The 27,436-nt window shown below is 45.5% G+C and overlaps 1 protein-coding gene across 4 annotated transcripts in view; it reads left to right on the top strand.

The window, feature by feature from the left end:
• LOC137379970 (kinesin-like protein KIF24) overlaps positions 1–27,436 on the top strand; it is a 130,327-nt gene that overhangs the window by 36,043 nt on the left and 66,848 nt on the right. For all 4 annotated transcript variants that reach the window (XR_010976969.1, XM_068051535.1, XM_068051449.1 and 1 more), the window contains exon 4: positions 24,596–24,693. Coding sequence is in view for 3 of the 4 variants with exons in the window: in XM_068051535.1 (XP_067907636.1) it covers positions 24,596–24,693 (98 nt within the window). In the remaining variant the exon portion in view is untranslated. The remainder of the gene's footprint in view (positions 1–24,595; positions 24,694–27,436) is intronic.

Raw genomic sequence — 27,436 nt, 5'->3', positions numbered from 1 at the left:
CAAATCCAGTCTGGGGCTCATGCAGACTTCCAGGGCAGCCATCACTGAGGCTGCTGGTTGTCCTGAAGGAGATCTGCTTTCCACAGCATCAGAGGGGAGTGAGATGTCACAGGGGAGGCTTGGCACCAGGAGCTGGGCAGACCCTCACTTCATCGATGCCTACCTGGATCTAATGCTGGAGGCCGTGAAGGAGAGGAGGAAGGCCCTCTTCCCAGAGGATGGCAGGAGGAGGCCATCTTGTGCAGCAGGGGCTCTGTTCAGTGTTATCCCCCTTTCTTCTCCTCCTCTCCCACCCCCAATGAGCTGTCTCCTTCAAGGGCCTCACTGTCTTCAAGATCCACACCTCTCTGGAGGGCCATGTTATGGTGAGCATAGCAGACTGAGATCCTTGCAGGAGGGTATTGGAGGGTGCCACTCGACGAATTCCAAGCACTGGAATCATATCTTCATAAACCCAAAGGCCTGCTAAATGGCTGGTCTGCTGAGCAGCTGGCATTGGTTGTTTTTCCTCTGTCTGGGGCTCCTGTAAGGGTCAGTAGCCATATCTTCAAGGAATTTCCTTTTGTCCCTTTGGATCCATCTATGCACTTTGGGGGATGGAGTGAAGCACCAAGGCAGCCTGGACTGCTGGAGGATGAAGGAGTCATGGCAGCTGCCAGGAAAGCAAGTGCATATATGGAGGAAGCTGCTCTTGTGGTTGTGGACCAGTTGGGCATTAAGGGAGTGGAAGCCCTTCCTCTTGATGGATCTTACTGGCTGGTCACTGGGTGCCTTGATGGCCACATGGGCATAAGTGATGATGGCCTGCAACTGGGGGAGTCCAGTGTTGGAGGCTGCACCCAATGGCCTCTGTGTCTGCGCAGGCCCTTCTGTGTTATAGTGGATGTAGTCCCTGCCCTCCTGAAAATGGCATCCTTGAGTTGCCGGAGGAGCTGCTGATTGCACGATGCCATCTAGGTCCGCTGCTGATCCCTGGAATGACCTGGTTGCATTGAAATTCAGGAGAATAGAGACCTTGATGGCTGCAGATAGGGGACTGCTATGAGGGCCATTAGGTCTCAGGTCATTATGTCTCAGCGTGCAAAGATCTGAGACCATCTGCCTGGATTGGCGCAGGCTTCTATGGGACTGGCGCTCTGTCATTTAAAATTAGTTGACTCTTGAGCTGTGCATCTGATGTTGGTGGGTGCCTTTCTCCCCATGCAGCCCCCCACGCACCCCACCCCCCTCACCTGCTGTGCTCCATTGGCTTCCTGCTGTTCAGGAAGCTGCATCTGCTGCAGCTCATCCTGGCTGCTCTGTCCAATGTTAGAGTGGCCTGTTCTCATCCGAATTCCCTCACCTGGGCTTTGTGCGTTCACCAGGCCTACCCCTTGCCAACTCCTAGTACCCAAATGATGCCAGGGCCTCACGTCCCTCTGGATTCCTGCCACTCACCACTGAGAAAAGCAAATCTTACAGCTGCAGCAATAGCCATTCTGGCCCTTTTGAAGCAGCTGAGCTTTTTTTTAGGGGTCTTTTAATCAGCCCTTCCCATGGCCCTCATGGTCCCCGTTGTGTTCACGTCTTGAACACCCTGTTGTGTTCCCCCGCCCCCCCAATGGTGTCGTCCACATTCCCAGCATTTAGAAACTAAAACCTGCTGCTGACGAACCTGTTAAAGAACTCTTCAATGAGCTCAACAGGCAATTAAATGGAAGCCTGCGCCTGACCCATTCCCTTGCTGCCAGTGTCCCTTTAAAAATGGTATCGTGTTCCAGAGGCAGCAGGTCCCAGTGCTGACCTCCAAGAATGCAATATTCAAATCATGCTCTCCTCCGAACCCGCATGCAGAGGGTTTGAAAATCCATCTCATAGTCGTTATGGCACAAAGGAGGCCAATCGGCCCATCAAGTCCCTGCTGCCTCTTTCTGTGTAGAGCAATCCATAATCAGCCCCATTCCCCAGCTCTATCCCATAGCCCTGCAAGTTTATTTCCCTACACAGCCTATCCGATTTTCTTTTTCAAATGATTCATCGTCTCTGTTTCCACCACCCCCATAGGCAGAGAGCTCTGGGTCATTACCACTCACTACTGCCACCCCATCTCCCTTTTTCCTTCTCTGTCTTTTCTGAACAATTTGCATCCTTGAATATTAAGCATCCAGTCCTCCCCATTTTTAAGCCATGTTTCCATTATTGTCACTACATCATATTCCCACGTGGCTATTTGTACTTGTAGCTTACCAACCTTATTCACCACACTTTGTGTGTTTACATATACACATTGTAAATCTGTCTTTGTATCCCTCCTAGTCCTTTTTTTGTCTGCTCCGATCTAATATGGGACTACTTCCTTCTCTCATACTATCCAAAACTAGTTTATGTACCTTATGTCTCTTCCCTACTTCTATATGCTGTGCCTACCTCCCATGACAATTTAGTTTAAACCCTCACCAACCACACTAGTGAACCTCCGCACGAGCACTTTGGTCCCAGTCCTGTTCAGGTGTAACTCTTCCCTTTTTGAATAGGTGCCTCCTACCCAGAACTGGTCCCAATGTCTCTAAAATATGAAGCCCACCCGAATGTACCATGCCTCAGATCCTCCCTATCTTCCTATTTGTTTCTCGCTAGCATGTGGCACTGGGAATAATCCAGCAATTGCTTCCTTTTGAGATCCAACTTTTTAAACTTCCTCCTGAGCTCCTGAAAATCTGATTGCATGACCTCAATACCTGCTGTCTCTATGTCATTGGTACTGACTTGTTCCAGAACTTCTGGCTCACTCCCTTGCCCCTGCAGAACATTCAGCACCCTCTCCTTGATGTCTTGAGGGTAGCAATGGCACAGAATGTACTCTGGGTGAGGGACTTCAATGTCCATCACCAAGAGTGGTTCAGTAGCACCACTACTGTCTGAACTGGTAGAGTCCTAAAGGACATTTCTGCCAGACTGTGCCTGCAGCAGGTAGTGAGGGAACCAACAAGAGGGAAAAACCTGCTTGACCTTGCCGTCACCAATCTACCTGTTGCAGCTGCATCTGTCCATGACAGTACTGGTAGGAGTGACCACCGCACAGTCCTTATGGAGATGAAGTCCCACCTTTACATTGAGGATGCTGTCTATCGTGTTGTGTGGCACTACCACTGCGCTAAATGGGATGGATTCAGAACAGATCTAACAGCTCAAAACTGGGCATCCATGAGGCGCTGTGAGGCATCAGCAGCAGCAGAATTGTATTCAATCACAACCTGTAACCTCATGGCCTGGCATATCCCCCGCTCTACCATTGTCATAAAGCCAGGGGATCAACCCTGGTTCAGTGAGGAGTGTGGGAAAGCATGCCAGGAGTAGTACCAGGCATACCTAAAAATGAGGTGCTAACCTGGTGACGCTACAACCCAGGACTACATGCATGATCAACTGTGGAAGCAGTATGCAACAGAGCTAAGCAGTCCCACAACCAACAGATCCGATCAAAGCTCTGCAGTCCTGCCACATTCAGAATGGTGGTGGACAATTAAACAACCAACTGGAGGAAGAGACTTCACAAACATCCCTATCCTCAATGATGGTGGGACCCAGCACATCAGTGCAAACGACTAGGCTGAAGCATTTGTGACCATTTTCAGCCAGAAGTATACTTCCTACACACATGGCCCACCAAGACACATGAAGTGTCTTGATGATCCCCACATGGTGTTGGAATTGCAAATAACAGGTCTCAGCTGCTCACCCATGATCAAAGAAAAAATCTCTATTCCCTCTTATAGAATGTAGTTCGTACCTTGTATAAACTATTAATTTTAATTAATGCTTCTAGATCTGCTTTGTGCGAATATGCTTCATTCCCTTGCTGTTATACTTGCCCTGATTGAAATTTCAATTAATTAGTTTAACTGTAAATTTGATAATTAAAAAAGGGATACAACTGTAAACAATTTAAAGATAAATAAATAATTACATCTAATTCTGTGAGCTTAACATAAAACCAGTTGATTTAGAATCACTATTTCATTTTTCTGTGGGTTTAATCACATTTGGAAAGTTACAGGTTGTTGGCAGGGTTGGGAACATCCAACAGTGGTTTCAGCTTTGCGTTTCCTGAGGCTTGTCTAAATTCTTCAGACTGTCCAGGAATCTTTCAGGAGTCAGGATGTGCTTTATACCTAGTTTAAACCATTGCCTTAGTTAGTGAGAAAAATCCCTTTAAACTCACCAAACAATCACTTACCTGATGTCCTCCTACGTCACCTCTTGTTTTCTTTGGAAAACACTATGGAAGATCCACGCTGCTCTGATTTATCAGCTGCATCACTACTCCTGCCTCCAATCAGGTCCGTTGTTCCTCCTCTGATTTATTGGATGCGACTGCTGCTCCCACCAATGTGGTTCATATAGCATAAACTATAGCCGTGGATGATCCATCTCTGCCTCCTCCTGAGATCCCCAGCATCACAGATGTCCATCTTCACCCAAATTGATTCACTGCACGTGATATCAAGAAATGGCTGAAGGCATTGGATACTGCAAAGGCTGTGGGTCCTGCCAACATCCTGGCTGTCATAGAGAAGGCTAGCTGTTCCCCTAGCCAAGCTATTCCAGTACAGCTACAACACTGGCATCGACCCGACAATGTGGAAAATAGCCCAGGTATGTCCTGTCCACAAAAAGCAGGACATATCCAATCCGACCAATTAACGCCCCATCAGTCTACTCTCTAACATCAGCAAAATGTTGGAAGATGATGTCAGCAGTGCTATCAAGTGGCCGTTACACAACAATAACCTGCTCACCAATGCTCAGTTTGGGTTCTGCCAGGGTCATTTGGTTCCAGACCTCATTAAATTCTGAGTCCAAACATGGACAGAAGAGCTGAACTCGAGGTGAGGTGAGACATCAAGGCAGCATTTGACTGAGTGTGGCATCAAGGAACCTGAGCACAATTGAGGTCGTTGGGAATGAGGAGGGAAAACTCTCCGCTGGCTGGAGTCCTATTTAGCACAAAGGAAGATGGTTGTGGTTGTTGGAGGCCAAGCATCTAAGCCCCAGGACATCACTGCAGGAGTTCCTCAAGGTAGTGTCCTGGGCCCAACCACCTTTAGCTGCTTCATCAATGACTTTCCCTCCATCATAAGGTCAGAAGTGGGGATGTACGCTGATGATTGCACAATGTTCAGTACCATTTATGACTCCTCAGATACTGAAGCAGTCTGTGTTCACATGCAGCAAGACATGGATAACATACAGGCTTGAGCTAATAAGTGGCAAGTAACATTTGCGCCACACAAATGCCAGACAATGACCATCTCAAACAAGGGCAAATCTAACCATCTTCCCTTGACTTGGCCTACTCCTGTTCCTATGACATATATGGTCGCATATGACATTTAATGGCATTGCCATCACTGAATTCCCCCACCATCAACGTCCTGGGGGTTAACTGAACTGGAACAGCCATATAATTCTGCGGCAAGTAAGTCATCTCCTGATTGTCCATCATCTACAAAGGCACAAGTTGAGAGTGTGATGGCATACTCTCCACTTTCTGGATGAGTGCAGCTCCAAAAAACACAGCTCGATTTTCATCTAGGACAAAGCAGGTCGCTTGATTGGCACCTCATCCACAAGCTTAAACACTCTCACTCCCTCCACCACTGGCGCACAGTGGCAGCAGTGTGTGCCATATACAAGATGCCCTGCAGCAACTTGCTAAGCCTCCTTTTTGATAGCACCTTTCAAACCTGCAACCTTGACTACCTAGAAGGACAAAGGCAGCAGACACTTGGGAAAACAACTGCCGCACGTTCCCCTCTAAACCACACACCATCCTAACTGGGAACTATATTGCCATTCTTTCACTGTTGCTCAGTTAAATACATGGATCTCCCTCTTTGATGGCACTATGGTGTACTTACACCAGATGAACTTCAGTGGTTCAAAAAGGCAGCTCACCACCACCTTAAGGGCAATTAGGATGGGCAACAATTGTCGGCCTTGTCAGTGATAGTCACATCCCATGAAAGAATTAAGATAAAATTCCTTGTGTATTGGTGCCATATTCTGGATTGCACTCCTTCAAGGCCTTGTCACTCCCAGCAGTCTCAAGTTGAGTACCGGTTTGAACGAGATCTGCTTTGTGTTAATATGCTTCATTCCTTTACCCCGATTGAAATTTTATTAATTAGTTTAACTAGCTAAGCTGAAAATTTGATACTGTGCTTTATGCCTAGTTTAAATCATTGCCCTAGTTAGTGATAAAAAAGCCCTTAAAACTCACCAGCCAATCACCTATCTGATGTCCTCTGACATCACCTCTTGCTTTCTTGGGAAAACACTATGGAAGGTCCACGCTGTTCCCCTGCTCTGATTTATCAGCCGCACTGCTGTTGCTGCCTCCAGTCAGGTCTGCTGTTCCCTCTTTGATTTATTGGATGCGACTGCTGTTCCCACCAATGTGGTTCACATAGTATAAACTATAGCTGGATAAATTTGAATACTGTTGAAAGACAATCTCCCAGATACTTCTGCATCTCTGTTAACTTGTTTTTTCATATATTGAGGGGTATATGTATTGCTGTCAGGTATGCAAAATGTAACTTTCAAGGCAGATGATCACCGTTGCCTGTGGTTCTCTAACCTTTTTGGTTGAAGGGCCCCTTTTCAAATGAATTAGAAATCTTGGACCCCCCAATCTAAATTATAATACTGTAGAATACTCATAAATGAAAGTGTAGCATATAAAGCGGGCAAGATTTTAACTGTCAAAACCCAGTCACTTACACAGTTAAAATTGGGCTCAGAGCATTTTAATAATGCTTTTAAGAAGCTGTTATTAACTTACAGATATCAGTGAGATGGGTGTGCAGGCTTCTCACTGCAGAATCTGCCTATCCTTGATGTAATGTTTAACAATGACACTGGCAAATCATTTTATATAAAAGCCAATGCTCCTTATTTTCAGGGAATATTGGATGGAATTCCACAATGTGGTCCCTCAAAACACCAGTAAAAATCCCTCGTAATTAAAAACAGAATTTGATTTACTTAGTCTGGTGAAGCAGTGATCCTGCAGAGCTCTGGGAGATCAGCTGAAGGTTGGTCTGAGACTATTTTTACAGCTTTGTGCATCTCCTTGAATTACAGTGCACCAAAGCAAGAGGCTGCAGATTCTATATCACTCTGCGTGGGGCTTTTAACCAAAGCGCTCAGTGTTTTAAGCAGTGGCAGGCAGTCCTGAGTGGCTCACATAGTGATGAGATGAGATCCAAGCTCTGACCATGGTGCCCTGAGCGGTCGTACACCTATAAAGCTGGCCTTGTTCGGTGACCCATCTCAAATTACCCCCTGGAAAGTTTCTACAGACCCCAGTTTGAGGACAGTTGGTCTAGACCAATGACTTAAGAGTTACTTGCCAAGTTAAAGATTGTGCACGCGGGCTCTTTTCTGGAGGTCCCCTTCCAGACGCCATTGCTTCCTTACTCTTTTTTAAAACCTTTTCAAAATCCAACTTTTCACTCAAACCTTTGGTTATCCCTCCTAAGATGTTTGCTTGACTCAGTTCTCCATTTTCCTACACTAAAATGGATGCTAAGCCAATGATACATTGGGGGAACTTTAAGGGTCCTGCAAAAGCAGCTTTGGTGGCGTGCAGGGTGATTTAGTTAGGCATGAGATGTTTTGTTGGATTTCCAATGGCAGTTTTTTTTAATTGGAATTAAGTTAGTGGCATGTTTGCAGCGGTCCACATGGTGGTGGATTGCAGTTTTGCATGCATTTCCACACCATGAATAATCATTACCCTACACTCAGTTCAAATTAGGTCCTACTTGCCATATTAAGTTAGCGGTGAGTGGTATTCCCCTGCCACCCAGTTCACGTTGGTTTAAATGTGGTGTACATCAGTCGGTTTTGTGCAATTGTGTCTGAGGTCAGTGGTTTCATGTCTTGATCTTATTGGCACAAGGAAGGCCAACATTGGAATGGATGTTTGGCTCCAGGCTCGGTACCAGCAAGGGCGAATCTTCTCGGGATGGCATGCAAGGCGGGGTGGGGGGGCAGTGGTGGTGCATGGAGGAGCAGGGGAGGACAAAGGGTAGGGTTATCGGTTGTGTGGAGGAACAGCGGAGGGAGGAGGGGAGTGTCCAGGGTGTGTAGTGGTTGTTATTGCTGCTGAAGCTGGCTGTGGGGGTGGTGGGTTGATTTGAGCATTTGTCAACAGATGGTCATGAGGGGCCTAAAGGGATGGATGAGTGCTGTCAACGTCTGGGTCCTGTGGGGCAAATTCAGGGTACTGGCTGTCATAGTCACAGGAGGCAATTGGATTTCATTATTTGCAAAGCTGCAAAGACATGGGTCTCATACACCCAATTTATCTCCTACCACGGGAAGAAGAGCAGAGGGGGCAACTGAGAAGGGCTCCTTTCCCTCAACGGTTGACTCCTGAACACCAGCAGCAGGCGGAACAAGAAGGTGAGGATGCTCAGAATGTTAACATCCAGGAATACCATTATCTAAGACCGGCACTGGCATGTCATCGCATCTTCAGGACAAGGACAAATTGCCTTCAAATGTCTGGCAATGCCAGAGACGCCTAAGGATGTCATGTGAAATGGTCGCAAAAATTTGTAGGATCTTGCAGCATGACCTGCAACAGCTTGGGTTTGATGGCAATCCCATACCAGTTGCCCTCAAGGTTACTGCTGCACTCATTTTGTTTTGTTAACGGTGCCTGCCAGGCATCAACGGGTGACATATGTGGTAAATCACAGTCTTCAACCCATAGGTGCCTCAAAGAGGTGGCTAATTCCCCATTTTGTCATGCCAATGATTTCATTTGCTTACCTGTAGACGAGAACAGCCAGGCAACAAGATCTGCGGCCTATGGCACCATTGGTGGGTTCCCTAGAAAGCAAGGGGTGATCAACTGCACTCGTGGCCATTAGAGCTCCCTGGGACCAACCTGCTGCATTTGTGAATTGCAAAGGTTTCCACTGTTTGAACATACAACTCTTTTGTGACCACAGGAGAAGAATCATGCACTTGTTTCCCAGAGAGCTGTCACAACTCTTACATTTTGAGGAACTTGCAGCTTCCAGGAATTTTTCACGAACCAGCCAAAGTTGATGGCTGGATCCTGGGTGACTAGGGTTACCCCTTTTGGACATGGTTGATGAAACCAGTGCAACATCCCCAAAGTGCAGCCAAAGAGCAATACAATGCTGCTCATGTATCCACCAGAGCCATCATCAAACGCACCATTGGCATGTTGAAAATGTGTTTACGCTGTCTTGACCGGTCTGGAGGGCCTGTTCAGTACGCGCCACAGAGGCTGTCACGAATAATCGTTTTCTGCTGTGCATTGCACAACCTGGCAATTAGACGTGGTCATATTTTGCAGGCGGAAGAACACCAGTCCTCCTCAGATGAGGATGACAATGAGGGTGAGGAGGAGGACAACAATGTAAAAATAATGCCACTATGGATATAAGGCCCATGGGAAGACATGCAAGGGACATCAGGGAGAATCTCATATTTGCATGTTCAAACCAACATTGAGGCACTTCATGAAGGAATGTTGGGAGGACAAAAAAAAAATTATAAATATGTTCACATATGCCTGAGTTCTTCATTGCTGTAATCAAAGATGGGCTCTTCTGACAACAGCGCATGAACCTGCAGTGGAGATGTGCCTAATGGCCCGTCTGCTATCAACTTCATGGAAAACGACCTGCATCTCCATGGAAATATTGTTCTGTATCAATGCATTACCCTTCACACATAGGATGTTACAACGTTGCAACCGGCAGATCAAACCTTTTCTGGGTTACGATGGAACCACAAAAATGTGTATGTAAGGAGGTGACCACAGAACTGCAGTTGTTGGTATGGAAAAATGCAAAATCTTCAAATGACAAACAGCCATTATTGACGACTGAAGGCTCAAATGTCGATGATAAAAGGACACTGGACATTTTCAGAAATGCATTGCAAGCATCAATGCATTCCTGCCATAGGCCTCCAATTATCCATTTTCCTTTTCAACTGAAAAAGCAAATGATTTATGAGAATGCATCAAATATTAAAGCAAATAAATATGTATTGAAACATCCTTAATATGTGTATAATATTTACAACACTCATGCCCCCTTCATGATCAAAAATGTTTTTTTTAATCGTTTCCTACCACTACATCCAGGTGCAACCCTGACATAAGCAGCTGGGGTAGAGGCAGTCAACTCCGTGCACTGCTCTGTTGCTATGGATGACCATGGCAGGTGTCCTTTGGAGTTACGGGGCCTTGATGGCTCCATCGTTCTGGGGGTCTGCAGCACTGGTGCTTGAGTATCCCCTGTGTGCTCACCTGCTGGAGGCATGGGGTCAATGTCGGGGAGGTGGGGGTGTGGTGGGGGTGGAGGGGGGTGGGAGGCCAAGACATCGCTTACCCTGGGGAGTTCCTGAGAGGAAGGCTGGAACGTGCTTATCCTCCATCTGGGTGCATGATGGTACCTGCCTGTCTCCCTGAGGGGAAGGAGCACCATTAGGGAAGTCCAGGTTCATCATCCCTGTCTCACTTCGACTTTGTTGCATGGAGCCCATGGCTACAGTGATGGCGTGTAGGTCAGAGCGCATATGGCTTGAGTGCTCAACCAGACTCGCCATGGAGCTCGCCAAACTCTCAACTGAGGAAGTCATATGCCTGGGACATGGCAGACGTCATAGCTTGCATGGACTCCGTGGCGCACACAAAGCCATGCATGACCTCGGGCATCTCCGACAAATTTTCCACATGGTTTTGCTGCACATCCAGCAGACTTCTTGTAGCATCGGCAGCTCAACATCCCTGGGTATAGAGTTTTCAGGCGGGATGGAGAGGGGGATAAAAAAGGAGGGAGTGTAGCATTATTGGGTTAAGGAATCAATAACATCTGTGAGGAGGGATGATATGCTAAATGAATCATCAAATGAGGCCATATGTGTAGGGATCAGAAATAAAAAAGGGGCAGCCACGCTACTAGGCATGTACTCTAGACCCCCAAATAATGAGAGGGAGATAGAAGAACAAATATGAAAGCAAATCTGTGCAAAAACTATAGGGCAATAATAGTTGGGGATTTCAACTACCCTAATATGAACTGGGATACAAACAATATGAAGGGCACAGAGGGCACAAATTCTTGAACTGCATTCAAGAGAACATTTTGAGCCCGCATGTAACAAGCCCAATGAGAGGAGGTGCAATTCTAGATTTAGTCTTCGGTAATAAAGCTGGGCGAGTAGATGAAGTAACAGCAGGTGACCATTTTGGAGATAGCGACCATAATACAGTTAGTTTTAGTATAATCATGGAAAAGGACAAAGATAAAATAGGAGTAAAAGTTCTAAATTGGGGGGGAAGGCAAATTTTAGGAAACTGAGAGATGATCTGGCGAAAGTGGACTGGATACAGTGACTTGAAGGAAAATCAGTGGCAAACCAATGGGAGGCATTCAAAAGCAAGATTCTACAGGCACAGTGTGGGCATGTCCCCACAAAGAAAAAGGGTGGTACGGCCAAATCTAGAGCCCCCTGGTCATCTAGAAGCTTACAGGGTAAGTTAAAGCAGAAAAAGAAAGCTTATGATGATCTTAAAAATCTTAATACTTTAGAAAGCCTAGAGTATAGAAGGTGCAGGGGTGAAGTAAAAAAGGAAACTAGAAAAGCAAAGAGAGGACATGAACAATTATTGGCAGATAAAGTTAAGGAAAACCCAAAGATCTTTTATGAGTACATTAAGAGCAAGAGGATAACTAAGGAAAGGGTAAAAGGGTAGGGCCGATCAGAGATGTACAAGGGAACTTGCACGTGGATGCAGAAGATGTGGGCAGGGTTCTTAAGATTTTTGTCTGTGTCTTCACAAAGGAGAGGGTTGATGTAGACATTGTAATTAAAGAGGAGGAGTGTGAAATATTAGATATGATAAGCATCATGAGCAAGGAAGTACTAGAGGGCCTGACATCCTTGAAAGTGGATAAATCGCCAGGGCCAGATGGATTGCATCCCAGGTTATTAAAGGAAGACAGGGATGAAATAGCGGATGCCCTGAGGATCATCTTCAAATCCTCACTGGATACGGGCGAGGTGCCAGAGGATTGGCGGTCTGCGAACATTATACCATTGTTTAAAAAGGGTGCAAGGGTTAGGCCAAATAATTATAGACCGGTCAGTCTGACCTTGGTGGTGGCTAAATTATTCAAATCAATTCTGGATAAACTGCCACTTAGAAAGGCACGGATTAGTCAAGTTTAGTCGGCATGGATTTGTTAAGGGAAGGTCATGTCTTATAAACATGATTGAGTTTTTTGAGGAAGTAACTAGGAGGATTGATGAAGGTCATGCAGTGGATGTGGTCTACATGGATTTTAGTAAAGCATTTGACTAGGTTCCGCATGGCAGACTGGTTAGAAAAATGAAAGCCCATGGGATGCAGGGGAATGTGGCAGGATGGATCCAAAATTGGCTCAGTGACAGTAAACAAAGAATAGTAGTCAACGGATGTTTTTGAGAATGGAAAGCGGTTTCCAGTGGTAGTCCACAGGGCTCAGTGCTGGGACCTTTGCTGTTTGTGGTCTATATTAATGATTTGGATTTAAATGTGGGAGGCATGATTGGAAAATTTGCTGATGACACAAAAATTGGCCGTGTAGTTGATAGTGAAGAGGATAGCTGTAAACTCAACTCCAGAATGATATCAATGGTTTGGTTGAGTGGGCAGAAAAGTGGCAAATGGAATTCAATCCAGAGAAGAGTGACGTAATGCATTTGGGAAGGGCAAATAAAGCGAGGGACTACACAATAAATGGAAGGATATTGAGAGGGGTAGAAGAAGTGAGAGACCTTGGAGTGTATGTCCACAGGTCCCTGAAGGTGACAGGACAGGTAGATAGAGTGGTGAAGAAGGCATATGGAATGCTTTCCTTTATTGGCTGAGGTGTAGAATATACAAAAGCAGGGATGTAATGCTGGAGCTGTCTAAAACGCTGTTAGGCCACAGCTGGATTATTACATACAGTTCTGGTCGACACATTGCAGGAAGGACAAAATTGCTCTAGAGGGAGTACAGAGGAGATTTACAAGAATGTTGCCAGGGCTTGAAAGTAGCAGCTATGAGGAAAGATTGGATCGGCTGGGGTCCTCCTAGAACAGAAGAGGCTGAGGGGTGACTTAATTGAGGTGTACAAAATTGAGGGACCTAGATAAAGTAGACAGGATGGACCTATTTCCCCTGGTGGAGAGGTCAGTTAACGGGGGCACAGATTGAAGGTTATTGGTGGAAGAATTAGAGGGGACATGAGGAAAAGCTTTTTCACCTATCGGGTGGTGGGTGTCTGGAATTCATTGCCAGGAATGATGGTGGTGGCAGAAACCCTTAACTCATTTAAAAGGTACCTGGACAGGCACCTGAAGTGCTGCAACCTGTGAGGCTACGGACCAGGTGCTGGAGAGTGGGATTAGATTGGGCGGCTAGATTTGTCGGCTGGCGCAGAAACAACGGGCTGAATGGCCTCCTTCTGTGCTGTAATTTTTCTATGGTTCTAGGGTTTTAACAAACGAAGGATTGTCATCAGTGTGGGGCTGAACAGAAGTCTGGTCCCCAGCGGTCCTCCAATTGTCAAGGGACCCTGCTGGGACAAGTCTATGTCGTGCCCACCAGATTGTGACCCAGATTCTAATCTTAAATTCCGCCCCCTCCTGCACCCCCCACAGCGAACTATGTGGATGTATCTGCGCTTGTGGAGGTGGAAGAAGAGGCAGGTGATGGTGCACCATCTGGGGCATTGGCAGCATCCTATCCAGAGGCGGAGTCTTTGGCCTTGCTGTTTTCTATTCGTTCAAGTGTGGGCACCTGCAGTGGAGCTACAAACCGAGGCACATTTAGCATCAGCTGAACACGAGTTCACATACTTTCCTTTGGTGTGGACAGATAGCTGCAAGAGTGGAGATGGCACTTCATCATTAGGCCTTGAGGATCCTGCTTCACCATCTGCGACTGCTGTCTCCCTCCTCTCACTATTTCTGCAGCCTCCTCCTCAGCTGGTGTCAGGACTCTGTTGTCTGGAACGCCTTCACCTTTCTTTTCCTGTTCCCGCTGGTTGTGGGTGTGTTTATCCTGCAGGCGACAGTGCAGATTTAATGACGAGTCAAACGATGCATCACACCCATCGTGTACTTACATCGACATCACTTATTCCGAACTGGCTTTCACATAACACATCCAAGCGTGTACAAAATGCCTGTGCGGAAAGTTGACATCAATCATTTGGTGTATGGCAACAAGGCTGCTCACGCATTCTACTGCATGCATTGTCTGCCCTCTGTCTTAAAAATATGGAACCAGGGAGAAAACAATGTAACAGCTTCAGCAAGACCACTTACCCTTACTGATCTGAACAAGTCATTTATACGCTTCCGCCACTGAACCCAGGTTCGTCACGTAACCACACTGTTCAATACTTCCTCCTCCACTACCTCCGTCCAGGCCATCTTAGTCAGGCAGGAGGGTCTTCTGAGTCCATCTTCAGGGAAGAGGACCTCCTGTCTTTCCCTGTTGTCCTGGAGGAGAACCTACAGGAAGGCATCACTGAACTGTGAGGCAGGACGCAGCCTGCTGGCTGACCTATTTATAGCTCTTGGTCGAGTCTAAGAAAAAAAATGATGAGGGGAGTTGGTGCTGGGTTTGAAAAACTAACAAAGGAAAAAGCAGTTAAGTAAACAATTTAATTGCAGTAAATCTGAAAGCCACCTGCATGCCACTAAGGCTGCTGATCCTTAAGGCTTGGAATGCAGAATGATTTATAGCTGTGGCGTTCATGGTGCTTGGCAGAGTGATGGCAGGTTCCACCAATAAAATTCTGTCCCCCACCAAACGATCGCATGTCTCTCCCATGCCTGTCGCCACACCATTGATTTGCATGTAAAATTGCATGCGAAATGGGAAAAATGGAGGAAGCAGAAGTTCTGCCAACATCCGGTCCTGCTGTCGGAAACACCACGGGACTCAAAATTTCAGCCATTAGGAGAGATGGTCAAAAGTTTGGTCTATGAGGTGGGTTTGAAAGAAAGCCTTAAAGATAATGGAGGAGTTAAGGATAGAATTCCACAGCAGAGGGCCTAGTAAACTGAGGGCATGCCGCTGTACAAGTTTCCCTGGGAGCTACATTGATGCTTTCATCCTGTGATGGTATACCATCCCTCCAATATTCGACCCTGTGAGTAATTGCTAGGAACAAAAGATATACAATGAAGACCGAATTGATGATAAAGCTGCGCACCCCTACTGTGCCCATGCAGTGTAGACACTATTATAACCAAGGCAAATCCAGTTTCCTTGTACAACACACCATAGGACAGTTCAAACAGAAGTTTAGATGTCTTAACGGTTTGGTAGGGGCCTTCCAGCAATACGAACGTACATACGAACACACGAATTAGGAGCAGGAGTAGGCCACTCAGCTCTTCGAGCCTGCTCTGCCATTCAATAAGTTCATGGCTCAACTGATTACATCTCCACTTACCCCTGATAACCTTGCACCCCCTTGCTTATCAAGAATCTATCTACCTGTGCCTTAAAAATATTTGAAGACTCTGCTACCACTGCCTTTTGAGTAAGAGAATTCCAAAGACTCACGACCGTCTGAGAGAAAAAATTTCTCCTCATCTCTGATTTAAATGGGTGACCCCTTATTTTTAAACAGTGACCCCTAGTTTGAGATTCTCCCACAAGGGGAAACATCCTTTCCACATCCACCCTGTGAAGACCCCTCAGGATCTTATATCTTTCAATCAAGTTGCCTCTTACTCTTCTAAATTCCAGCAGATACAAGCCTAGCCTGTCCAATCTTTCCTCGTAAGACAGACCGCCCATTCCAGGTCTGAGTCGAGGAAACCTTTTCCAATGCATTTAGATCCTTCCTTAAATGAGGAGACCAGTACTGTACGTAGTACTCCAGTTGTGGTCTCACCAATGCCCTGTATCGCTGAAGCATAACCTCCCTACTTTTGTATTTATTTCCCCTCGTGATAAACAATAACATTCTGTTAGCTTTCCTAAATATGTGCTGTACCTGCATACTAACCTTTTGCAATTCATGCACTAGGACACTCAGATCCCTCTGCAATTCAGAGCTCTGCAATCTCTCACCATTTAGATAATATGCTTCTTCTTTATTCTTCCTGCCAAAGTGGACAATTTCACACTTTCCCACATTACTCTGCATTTGCCAGATCTTTGCCCACTCACTTAATCTATCTCTATCCCTTTGTAGCCCCCTTATGTCCTCTTCACAAGTTACTTTCCTATCTACCTTTGTGTCATCAGCAAATTTAGCAACCATACCTTCAGTCCCTTCATCTAAGTCATTTATATAAATTGTAAAAAGTTGAGGCCCCAGCACAGATCCCTGTGGCATTCCACTCGTTATATCTCGTCAACCAGAAAATGACCTATTTATGCCTACTCTCTGTTTCCTGCTAGCTAGCCAATCTTCTATCCATGCCAATATGTTACCCCCTACACCATGAGCTTTTATTTTCTGCAATAACCTTTGATGTGGCACCTTATTAAATGCCTTCTGGGAATCTAAGTACAATACATCCACCAGTTCCCCTTTATCCACAGCACATGTAACTCCTTCAAAAAACTCCAATAAATTGGTTAAACATGGTTTCCCTTTCACAACTATGTTGACTCTGCCTGATTACCTTGAATTTTTCTAAATGCCCTGCTATAACATCTTTAATAATAGCTTCTAACATTTTCCCTAAGACAGATGTTAAGCTAACTGGCCTGTAGTTTCCTACTTTCTGTCTCCCTCCCTTTTTGAATAAAGGAGTTACATTTGCTATTTTCCAATCTGACGGAACCTTCCCCGAATCTAGGGAATTTTGGAAAATTAAAACTAACGCATCAACTATGTCACTAGCCACTTGTTTTAACACCCTAAGATGAAGTCCATCAGGACCTGGAGACTTGTCAGCCCGCAGCTCCAACAATTTGTTCAGTACCACTTCCCTGGTGATTGTAATTTTCTTGAGTTCCCCCTCTCTTCCATTTTCTAACTTGCAGCTAATACTGGGATGTTACTTGTAGCCTCAATAGTGAAGACCGATGCAAAATATCTGTTCAATTCATCTGCCACCTCCTTTATTATTCATTATTAATTCCCCACACTCACTTTCCATAGGACCAACGCTCACTTTGTTGACTTTAAAAAAAAAAATATCTATAGAAACTCTTAATATCGGTCATTATATTTCTAGCTAGCTTTCTCTCGTACTCTAATTTTACCTTCCTTATCAATCTTTTGGTCATTCTTTGCTATTTTTTATATTCTGTCTAATTTTCTGATCTGCCTCCCATCTTTGCCCAAATATAGGCTTTTTATTTAAGTTTGATACTATCTTTAACTGTTTTAGTTAACCACGAATGGTGGGTCCCACCCTTGGAATGTTTCTTTCTTGTTGGAATGTATCTATTCTGAAATATCTCCTTAAATGTCTGTCACTGCATCTCTATTGACCTACCCCTTATTCTAATTTGCCAGTTCACTTTAGCTAGCTCTGCTTTCATGCCCTCATAATTGCCCTTATTTAAATTTAAAATACCAGTCTTGGACCCACTCTTCTCTCCCTCAAATTGATTGTAAAATTCAATCATATTATGATCGCTGTTACCTAGGGGTGCCTTAACTATGAGGTCATTAATTAATCCTACCTTGTTGCACAATACCAGGTCTAGCATAACCTACTGTCTGGTTGGCTCCAGAACGTATTGTTCCAAGAAATTAGCCCCTACTCCTTGATTTACCATATCATCCCAAATTTGATCCCTTGCCCCCACTATTCAGTTTAAACCCCTCTCTAATTCCCTAGTTATGCGGCCCGCAAGAACACCGGCCCCAGCACGGTTCAAGTGTAGACTGTCGCAACAGTACAGCCACAACTTTCCCCGGTACTGGTGCCAGTGCCCCACGAACCGGAACCCACTTCTCCCACTCCAATCTTTGAGCCACGCATTAATTTCGCTAATCTTATTTGTCCTTTGCCAAATTGCACATGGCTCAGGAAATAATCCAGAGATTATTACCTTTGAGATTCTGCTTCTTAATTTGGTGCCTAGTTCCTCATACTGACTATGCAGAACCTCTTTCCTTGTCCTGCCTATGTTGTTGGTCCCTACATGGACCACGATGACTGGATCTTCCCCCCACTGTAAGTTCCTCTGCAGTCCTGAGCAGATATCCCAAACCCTGGCCTTCTGGAAGCTTGCTCTTTGCTGCAGAGAACAGTGTCAATCCCTCTCCCTATACTGTCCCCTACTACCACTACATTCCTTTTTTCTCCCTCCACTTGGGCTTCACATGGTCAGGTTGCTCATCCACCCTGCAGCCCCCACTCTCATCCAAACAAGCTGAAAGAACCTCAACCTGTTGGACAACCGCAAAGGCTGAGGCTCCTGCGCTGCTGTCCTCTGCTTCCCTTTCCCAGCCTCAGCTGCAGCCACGCTCTCCTGTCCCTGACCAAACCAGAAGACCCTATCCTAAGGGGTGTAAGCACCCCCTGGTACAAAGTGTCCAGGTAACTTTCCCCCCCCCACCCCCCCCCCCCCCCTCCCTGATGTGTTGCAGTGTCTGCAGCTTGGACTCCAGTTCAATTATTCTGAGCCGAAGCTCTTCGAGCCACAAACACTTACTGCAGACGTGTTTGCCCTGGATCACACTGGCATCCAGGAACTCCCACGTGCTGCAGCTGTGACACATCACCTGTCCTGACATCCTTAATGTGTTTTAATTAACTGCTTAATTATTTTATTCCATTTTTATTTTATGTTCCTTTTTTTGTATATTAAGCTTACCGCTGGTTTCTTTACGATTTTAAACGTTAGGATTAGAATGGACCTTAATCACTTACCAGATACTCACCAAACAGGTAGCTTCTTCCCTAACCAATCAGCTGCCTGCTTGCCTGTGATGTCATAACATATCAGGTACTCGCCAAACAGCTCCTTCCACTGCAGCGAAGCAAGAACCAAATACTGTTTTCTCGCCCTGGCAGCTCTGTGTTTCCCCGTTCTCACTGTCGATTGTGACGTCACTTTTCGATTTTTCCCTGCTCCTCTCTCGCTGCTCTTCTCCCTCTGTCTCTTTCTCTGTCTCTCTCTCTCTGTCTCTCTCTCTCCGGTCTCCGACTCTGGGCTTTTGGTGCGCGTTTTAAACCTCTGCTCCCGCCGTGCTCCTCTCTCTCTTGCTCTGTCTGTCTCAGATCTCTATGACCCAGATAGTCTTGCACAACATTGTGGTGTTGCATATTCACAATATCATATTACAGAGATGCCTTCGGAAGAGGCAGCGAAACATCAATGTCCCTTATCAGATCAGAAAGACCAGGGGGGAAGGTGATGAAGCAGCAGAGGAAGGAGGGCGAGCTCAACACCTTGCAACCAGAGATGACAGGAATCAGCTTATAACTCAGCAATTCCACTGTGCTTCTTATATCCCTGCCCTGAGAATATAGACAGACACCCACTGTATAACCATCCTTGTTGCATCCATTACCACTCTTTTCTTCTTGCATTGAAGAACACTGAAACCTTTCAGACAATGGCTATATCAATGCCATATTGACAATGCAGACTCAGAAGACTTAAACTACACTGCAGACCAAAGTGCCAAATATGATAGCAGTGATTAATTTAATACCAAACATAAGTGCTATCCATTCATTTCTCAGCTAGGTGATCAACCCATAAGGCTTTCATAAAAAGAGGTTTACTAACTATTTCTGCTATGAGAGGCTAATATAATGGCATCAGCAGAGCTGGTGTAAGGCTGCTTTTCCTTGAGTGATGCTTTCTGAGATGCTCGCTGCCAGAGACTTCTGGGTATTCGAAGTTATGAGGGCCCAGCTACAGATTTCTCCAACTCAGCTGCTGCTAAAGTAGCCTGACCCAACTGATTTGCAAGTTCAGTGGCAGGTATTAGTTTAGGGGATGCCTAAAGAAGCAGATGTGCTGACATCCTGAAGGAGGCCAACGCATATTGCTGCAGCATATCATTGCCATATGGGGCTGGAGCTTAATATTTTCAGTGATCTGCAGGAGAGCAGATTGCAGAAGATAAATGCCCCTTCAAAGCCCTGATCAATTCAATCCATCAATCTCTCCTTTGTGGAATCAGAACCTGCAGCCATTTGAATTTCTGCTAAAGCTGCAAAGCATAGAAGCATTGAGCAGGATTTTGCGTTTTGGGTCAGGACCCCCACTGTGTCGGGAACAGTCACCCAATAGTGATTTTATCTTCATTGGCCTACAGGCATGCTCGTTGTCCAATTAAGGATGGTTTGCTGGCTGTCTAAGCTGGAGGGCCAGTAGGAGGCCCTCCAGTAAGGAAGGAGCTGCAGCCTGCTGTTGCAGGTAAGGGCGAGAGGCTGCCTCCATCTTGAGGCACCCACAGCAATTTAAAAAAAATCTGAAATATAAAATAGCCACAGCTGCCAGGCCAACATTGTGGAGAGGAAACTCCTCCACAGGGCGGCCTGCTGCAGCAGCTGTGACCAAGTAGGCTGGGGTGGGGATGTGGGGGGTTCTGCCACCGGAGGCCGCCTCCAGCAAAATGGCTTGGGGATGGGATGGTGCTGACAAACCAGCATCTACCCGCCTCCTTTCTCACCCCCATATCAGGGCGAAATTTCTACCCATTGACTCCAGTTGTAAGGGCACAGCTGTAGTGTTCCTGGAGGTGGCCATATTCTCTTTAGGAGAGACTGCAGAGGGGTGATGCTATGCAAGATAACAGTACACAGGTTGGAAATGGACTCCTTCACACTCTCAGCCATAGTGCTGAAACTTCTGAGGATAGTCCCAATAACTCATAAAACTGACTGTGTAATGCCAGCAGTTTAGTTCTCATTTCTGAATTCTTCAGCTTGGCTGCACCCTCTGACAGGCTCTTTCCTGGGCTTTCCCTGCCATCAGTACCTGCTGTCGCTAGTGGTGCAGCATGTTTCACCACGTGCAGCCCCCTTTGGCTCTCATTCTACCCTATGCAGACTTTCAATCTTTGAGCTGGTGGCTCGGAGGAATGGAGCTTATGATGCTACATTCTCGATAGGATTGTTTTTCTCTGTGGTGTCTTCTGAAGTCATAAAGGACCTAATAAGAAAAAGGAAAGAGGCAATAGTTAGGTTAGTAGATAGAAGCTGGCCATTAGCAGATGACTGTCTTGAGAATGAAAGTTGAAGTTTCTAAGCTTTCTGCATATTAGGGAAACTATTGGAGAGAATTCTGAAGGAGAGAATCTATCACCACTTGGAGAGGCAAAATTTGATTAGGAATAGTCAGCATAGCTTTGTCAGAGGGAGGTCATGCCTAACAAATTTGATTGAATTTTTTGAGCATGTGACCAGGTGTGTAGATGAGGGTAGTGCAGTTGATGTAGTTTACATGGATTTCAGCAAAGTCTTTGACAAGGTCCCACATGGGAGACTTATCAAGAAAGCAAATGCACATGGGATACAAGGTAACTTGATAAGGTGGATTCAAAATTGGCTTATCTGTAGGAGACAGAGAGTGATGTTTTAGTGACTGGAAGCCAGTGTCCAGTGGCGTACCACAGGGATCTGTGCTGGGTCCCCTATTGTTTGTCATTTATATAAACGACATAGATGACTATGTGGGGAGTAGGATCAGTAAGTTCGCGGATGACACAAAGATTGGCCGAGTGGTTGACAGTGAGGTGGAGTGTCTTGGGTTACAGGAAGATATAGACGGGATGATAAAATGGGCAGAAAAGTGACAGATGGAATTTAACCCTGAAAAGTGTGAGGTGATACACTTTGGAAGGAGTAATGTGACATATAAGTATTCAATGAATGGCCTGACACTGGGAAGTTCCGAGGAACAAAGGGACCTTGGCGTGTTTGTCCATAGATCTCTGAAGGCAGAAGGGCAGGTTAATAGGGTGGTGAAAAAGGCATATGGGACACTTGCCTTTATCAATCGAGGCATAGATTACAAAAGCAGGGAGGTCATGTTGGAGTTGTACAGAACTTTGGTATGGCCACAGCTGGAGTACTGTGTGCAATTCTGGTCGCCACATTATAGGAAGGATGTGATTGCATTGGAGGGGGTGCAGAGGCGATTCACCAGGATGTTGCCTGGGATGGAACATTTAAGCCATGAAGAGAGGTTGGATAGGCTTGGGTTGTTTTCACTGGAGCAGAGAAGACTGAGGGGTGACCTGATCGAGGTGTACAAGATTGAGGGGCATGGACATGGTGGATAGGGAGCAGCTGTTACCCTTAGTTGAAGGGTCAGTTACGAGGGGTCACAAGTTTAAGGTGAGGGATGGGAGGTTTAAGAGGGATTTGAGGAAGAACTTTTTTTCCCAGAGGGTGGTGACGGTCTGGATTGCCCTGCCTGGGAGGGTGGTAGATGCAGGTTGCCTCACATCCTTTAAAAAGTACCTGGATGAGCACTTGGCACGTCATAACATTCAAGGCTATGGGCCAAGTGCTGGCAAATGGGATTAGGTAGACAGGTCAGGTGTTTTAATGCATTGGTGCAGACTCGATGGGCCGAAGGGCCTCTTCTGCACTGTATTATTCTGTGATATTTGGAGAACAGAAGGCTGAGAGGTGATTTGATAGAGGTATTCAAAATCATGAGGGGTCTGGATAGAGGAGAGAGAGAGAGAAACTGTTCCCACTCATGAAAGGATCAAGAACGAGAGCACACAGATTTAAAGTAAAAGTGACATGAGGAAATACTTTTTCACACAGCGAGTGGTTAAGGTCTGGAATGCACTGCCTGAAGATGTAGTGGAGGCAGGTTCAGTTGAAGCATTCAAAAGGGTATTCGACAGTTATATGAAAAGGAAGAATGTGCAGGGTTATGGGGAGAAGGCAGGGGAATGAAACTGAGGGAATTGCTCATTCAGAGAGCCAGTGCAGACACAATGGACCAAATGACCTCCTTCTGCACTGTAACGATTCTGTGATATTTGCTGAAGGATCCAAATAGCATGCAAAACCCCTGCTTGGCTATATTGCAAGCCCCTCCCTCCTCAATACACGTCTGCCTGGGCCAGTGATGTCCAGGGCTTCTTGCACTGCCCGTGTGAGGGCTGTAATGTTTAGGACTCCTCCACCCATCTTGGTCCTCTGCCATCATGCATGGTCTTTTCCTTTGGAAAGATGAGGTTGGGTTCGAGAGTGGCTGCTGAGAAAGTAAGTGAAGATGTGTCGGGCTTGTGCTGTGAGGTGAAGAAGAAGAAAGATGGAATACAGATTGTGAAGTAAAGGCCGGCTTGGGTCTGCAAATGAAACCCGATCCGAGCCCGACAGAACCACATCTGATCCGGCCCGAGTCCTTCCATTTTTTCCCGCGCCCGACCCATCTTGACCTGACCATCAGTTAACCTACCTTCTGTTTTTCACTTTGTTACTTATCTGCACAAGCTTAAAATAACTGTAACAAAACCACCTTTCAAGTCCAAAAAGTGCATTAACATTGGAGCCACTTACCGGAGGAGGTGATAGAGCATGTCCGACCCGATCTGACCCGAACCTGACACATGTCGTCGGGTCCCGTCAGGTTCGGATTGGGTAGCCGGCCTTTATTGTGAAGTGAAGAAGGAGCAGTAGGAGTGGTTAGCGTGGTAGTATCCGAGAAAAGAATGATGTTTGTGCAGTGTGAAAAGAGGAAAGGAAGAGGTTGAATGTGTTTGACCATACCTCTTTCTCATTTCAATGATTAAAGGTGTGGTGGAAGGTAGGGAATTGTTGAGAGTGTTGAGGAAAGACTGAGATGACTGTTGTGAGAGAAGTGGAGCAGTGAAGAGCTCTACTGAACCATGCAGTTCTTATAAACATCGAACCTCTTCCTAATTCAAGCCAGGTTCTGGGGATGATGCTGGTGGGCACTGACCCTGTCAGCCGCCTCTGTCCAGTCCTGGTTCATCCTGACCTTGTTCGCCCTGGCCTTGAGGATGCCATCACTGTTTTTTGGAAGTGATACTCTCTACTGGCCCTCACTTCCTCCACTAGGACCTTTTTAATGGAGGCCTCAGGCAATGACACAATTTTATTTCTGTGCCGAGGCCAGGCAGGCAGGAGTTGTGCTGAAAGTTCGGTGAGCTACTTGATTCTGCATAGGATTGGGAGGACAGCATATTAATTAAATTTAAATGAGGCCGGGAATGAAAATGGCCTCATGCTGAGGAGTCTGTGGGGCACTCTGAGTCCATGGGGGACTCTGTGTCTGCATGGTTTAAACCAGCACTATTGTTTCTGGCTGTATACCGTGAGTACATACTAGCTTTTTCATAAAATGTTAGTAATATCTTGTAGCCATAGTTATAATGTTTATTTAATTCAGCAACTCCCTGTAATAAGAAAGGTCCTTTCCCAAGTCTTTCTTTAACTAGCTCTTCAAATCACACCTCACTCATTATCTGTCAGCTACAGGCGCTCTCCTTTTACAAGTGCTGCTATTCTCAGTTTGAAATCCTTGAACCAATCACTTCCCATTTCCAATTTTTATTTTTTGAATTAAATCTAGTATGTGATTCATTTTCAGCATGTTTTTTATTTTGATGAAGCATTTGAGGAGACTTGTACCAATTATGACATTTACTTGAAGACTGCTTACCCACTCATCCAGCATGTTTTCAGCGGGTATGTTACTTTTATTTCATCATTGTTGTCATCATTTGCATTTCTTTTATACATATACTAAAGGATTTCATATGTTCATACTAAGTCAAAGGATATGTTGTTTTATTCTATGTAAAGCAAAATGTATGATCAGGGCAAATGATTTTTGGTGATTGAATGATTAAAATTTTATTATGAAGTATTATGAAAGTCTGAACAGTTTTTGAATTCAAATTATATTATGTCTACATTTTCACTGAAATTGCAAACTTGAGGCCTTGATTGTTATATGTCTGCTAAGGTATGTTTGAATTCTAGTGGGCGGCACAGTGGCGCAGTGGTTAGCACCGCAGCCTCACAGCTCCAGTGACCTGGGTTCAGTTCTGGGTACTGCCTGTGTGGAGTTTGCAAGTTCTCCCTGTGACTGCGTGGTTTCCGCCGGGTGCTCCGGTTTCCTCCCACAGCCAAAGACTTGCAGGTTGATAGGTAAATTGGCCATTGTAAATTGTCCTTAGTGTAGGTAGGTGGGATGAGAATTGTGGGGATGTGGTAGGGAATATGGGATTAATGTAGGATTAGTATAAATGGGTGGTTGATGGTTGGCACAGACTTGGTGGGCCGAAGGGCCTGTTTCAGTGCTGTATATCTCTATGATCTCGATGTTTTCCCTTTTAAAATAAAGTACAGAAAGCAGAGGACATCATGATGCTTCATGTTGTATGTAGGTAAGCGTATGTAGTACTGGCTCGTAGGGGGAGGTAGTGTTTGGAGGGATGGTCTAAGGTCTAGGAGTAGTGCGAGACGTCTAGCGCAGGGTGGGAAGAACAGAGGAGTATAGTGGGTTTATTTTGGGAAATATGTCATTGGGTGTTGGAGCAATGGGAAGATAGTTCAGGTAATTTGGAGCAATGGAATAGTCTGATGGGAATTGTCCAGAAGGTTACTGGTATGTGGTGGTGCTGAGAGGATTCTGGGAGCACTGGCATGGACATACTGGAGTACCGGAACATTGAGCACTAGGATTATGTGTTGTGGGAAGTGGATCTTAGTAATTGCGCAGTACTGCTTAAAGAACTTAATACCCAGCTTGCTGGTCACATTTAGCAATGAGACAATAGGGGCATTTATTGGCAGTGAATGAAATATAGGGTGGAAATTATAGTTTTGAGTGAGTTTGGGAGCAGTGAGATACAACAATAGGAAATGGGAGGTTGTGAGGAGCACAAGGCCAAGGATCGGAGGGACGAGAGATGTTTGGGAGGTGTTGAGGGAAAGGCATGGGTGAGAAGGGAGGCTAATGGATTAGACTAGGAGAAAAGTATAGGCTTGGGAATATGGATAACAGCAGGGTGGGAGAGAGGCAGGAGAATGAAGATTGTACATGATTAAATTCCCCTTCTCCCAGGTTTAAATGAAAAAATGGGCTTTTAAAAGGTTTAGCAGGAGATTGCTCTGCTATATAAAATACAGTTTGTAGTTTAAGTACTAGGTGCTTCCCTACAGTTGTAGGGAATGCAACCTTTGCATTTTAAAAGGCGGCTGCTGATTCAGCAATGGAGAAGCAATAGTCGGCAGGGGATTGGGGAGAGGGCCCCTTGGGAGCTCTGAACCTGGTGGTGCTGAGGGGTGTGGGGGGGTGGCATTAAAAAGTTACCTCAAAGAATCTTTGGGGATTAGACTGGATTGGGACAATTTGAAAGTTTTGAATGAAAAGGCCACCTCAAGATTCTGGCCAACTTGGATTGGATGAGGAGAACCATGCCAATATATGAAAATGGTACATCACTAAAGACCAGCAGGTCCATCGCACCTGCCCCATTTTTCTCATGGCATATCTAAACATTATGACCACTATCCCATCCCTTCTCGACCAGTGGCCACAGGATTTGGGAGAAGCAGAAAACTGGAGGATAAAACCACAGCTGAATTTTTTTTTAAAGCGGGAAATTTCTCTCCAACCTTTGAAGGTGATCAAGGCAAATTCTAGGGGGACCAGTGACCATACTGCACATTACCCAATGCCTCAGTTACCTTTTGGAAGTGGTATCAGGCTTAACTAGAATCTCACCTAACTTCCTTTTGAACATTTTGCAATGCATCCAAACTCAGTGCACAAGCCGGCAACTTGTTCCACAGGTTGATTATCCTCTGTGAAAAGGAACAACTACCTAACACCTAACCTAGTTTATGCTTATGTAATTTATGTGCCTATCCCCTGATACCCCCTAACCCCTAGGTAGGGAAGTATGCAGTGATGTCCCCCTGATATCTACTTGCAGATAACATGAAACTTGGAAAAGTAATAAACAGTGAGAAGGACAATAACAGAATTTGGAGGACATACATACTGGTGAAATGCGCAGATGCATGGCAGATGAAATTTAATGCAGAGAAGTGTGAAGTGAAGCAGTTTGAAAGGAAGAATGAGGAGAGGCAATGTAAGTTAAATGGTACAACTTTAAAGGGGGTGCAGGAACAGAGAGACCTGCGGGGTTGTGTACAGAAATCTTTGAAGGTGGCAATACAAGTTGAGCAGGTTATTTTTTAAAAAAGCATATGGGGTCCTTGGCTTTATAAAAGGAAAAAAAAAGACTTGCATTTATTTAGCACCTTTCACACCCACCAGATATCTCAAAGCACTTTACAGCCAACTAAGTCATTTTCTTTTGGAAGTGTAGTCACTGTTGCTGTGCAGGAAACGCAGCAGCCAGTAAGCGGACAGCAAACTCCGACAAACAGCAATGTAATATTGGCCAGATATTCT

This window comes from Heterodontus francisci, chromosome 1, assembly GCF_036365525.1.
Source record: "Heterodontus francisci isolate sHetFra1 chromosome 1, sHetFra1.hap1, whole genome shotgun sequence".
In the NCBI taxonomy this organism is placed as follows: Eukaryota; Metazoa; Chordata; class Chondrichthyes; order Heterodontiformes; family Heterodontidae; genus Heterodontus; species Heterodontus francisci.
Note: the sequence above shows the minus strand (reverse complement) of the source record. Positions and strands in the feature narration are given on the sequence as shown.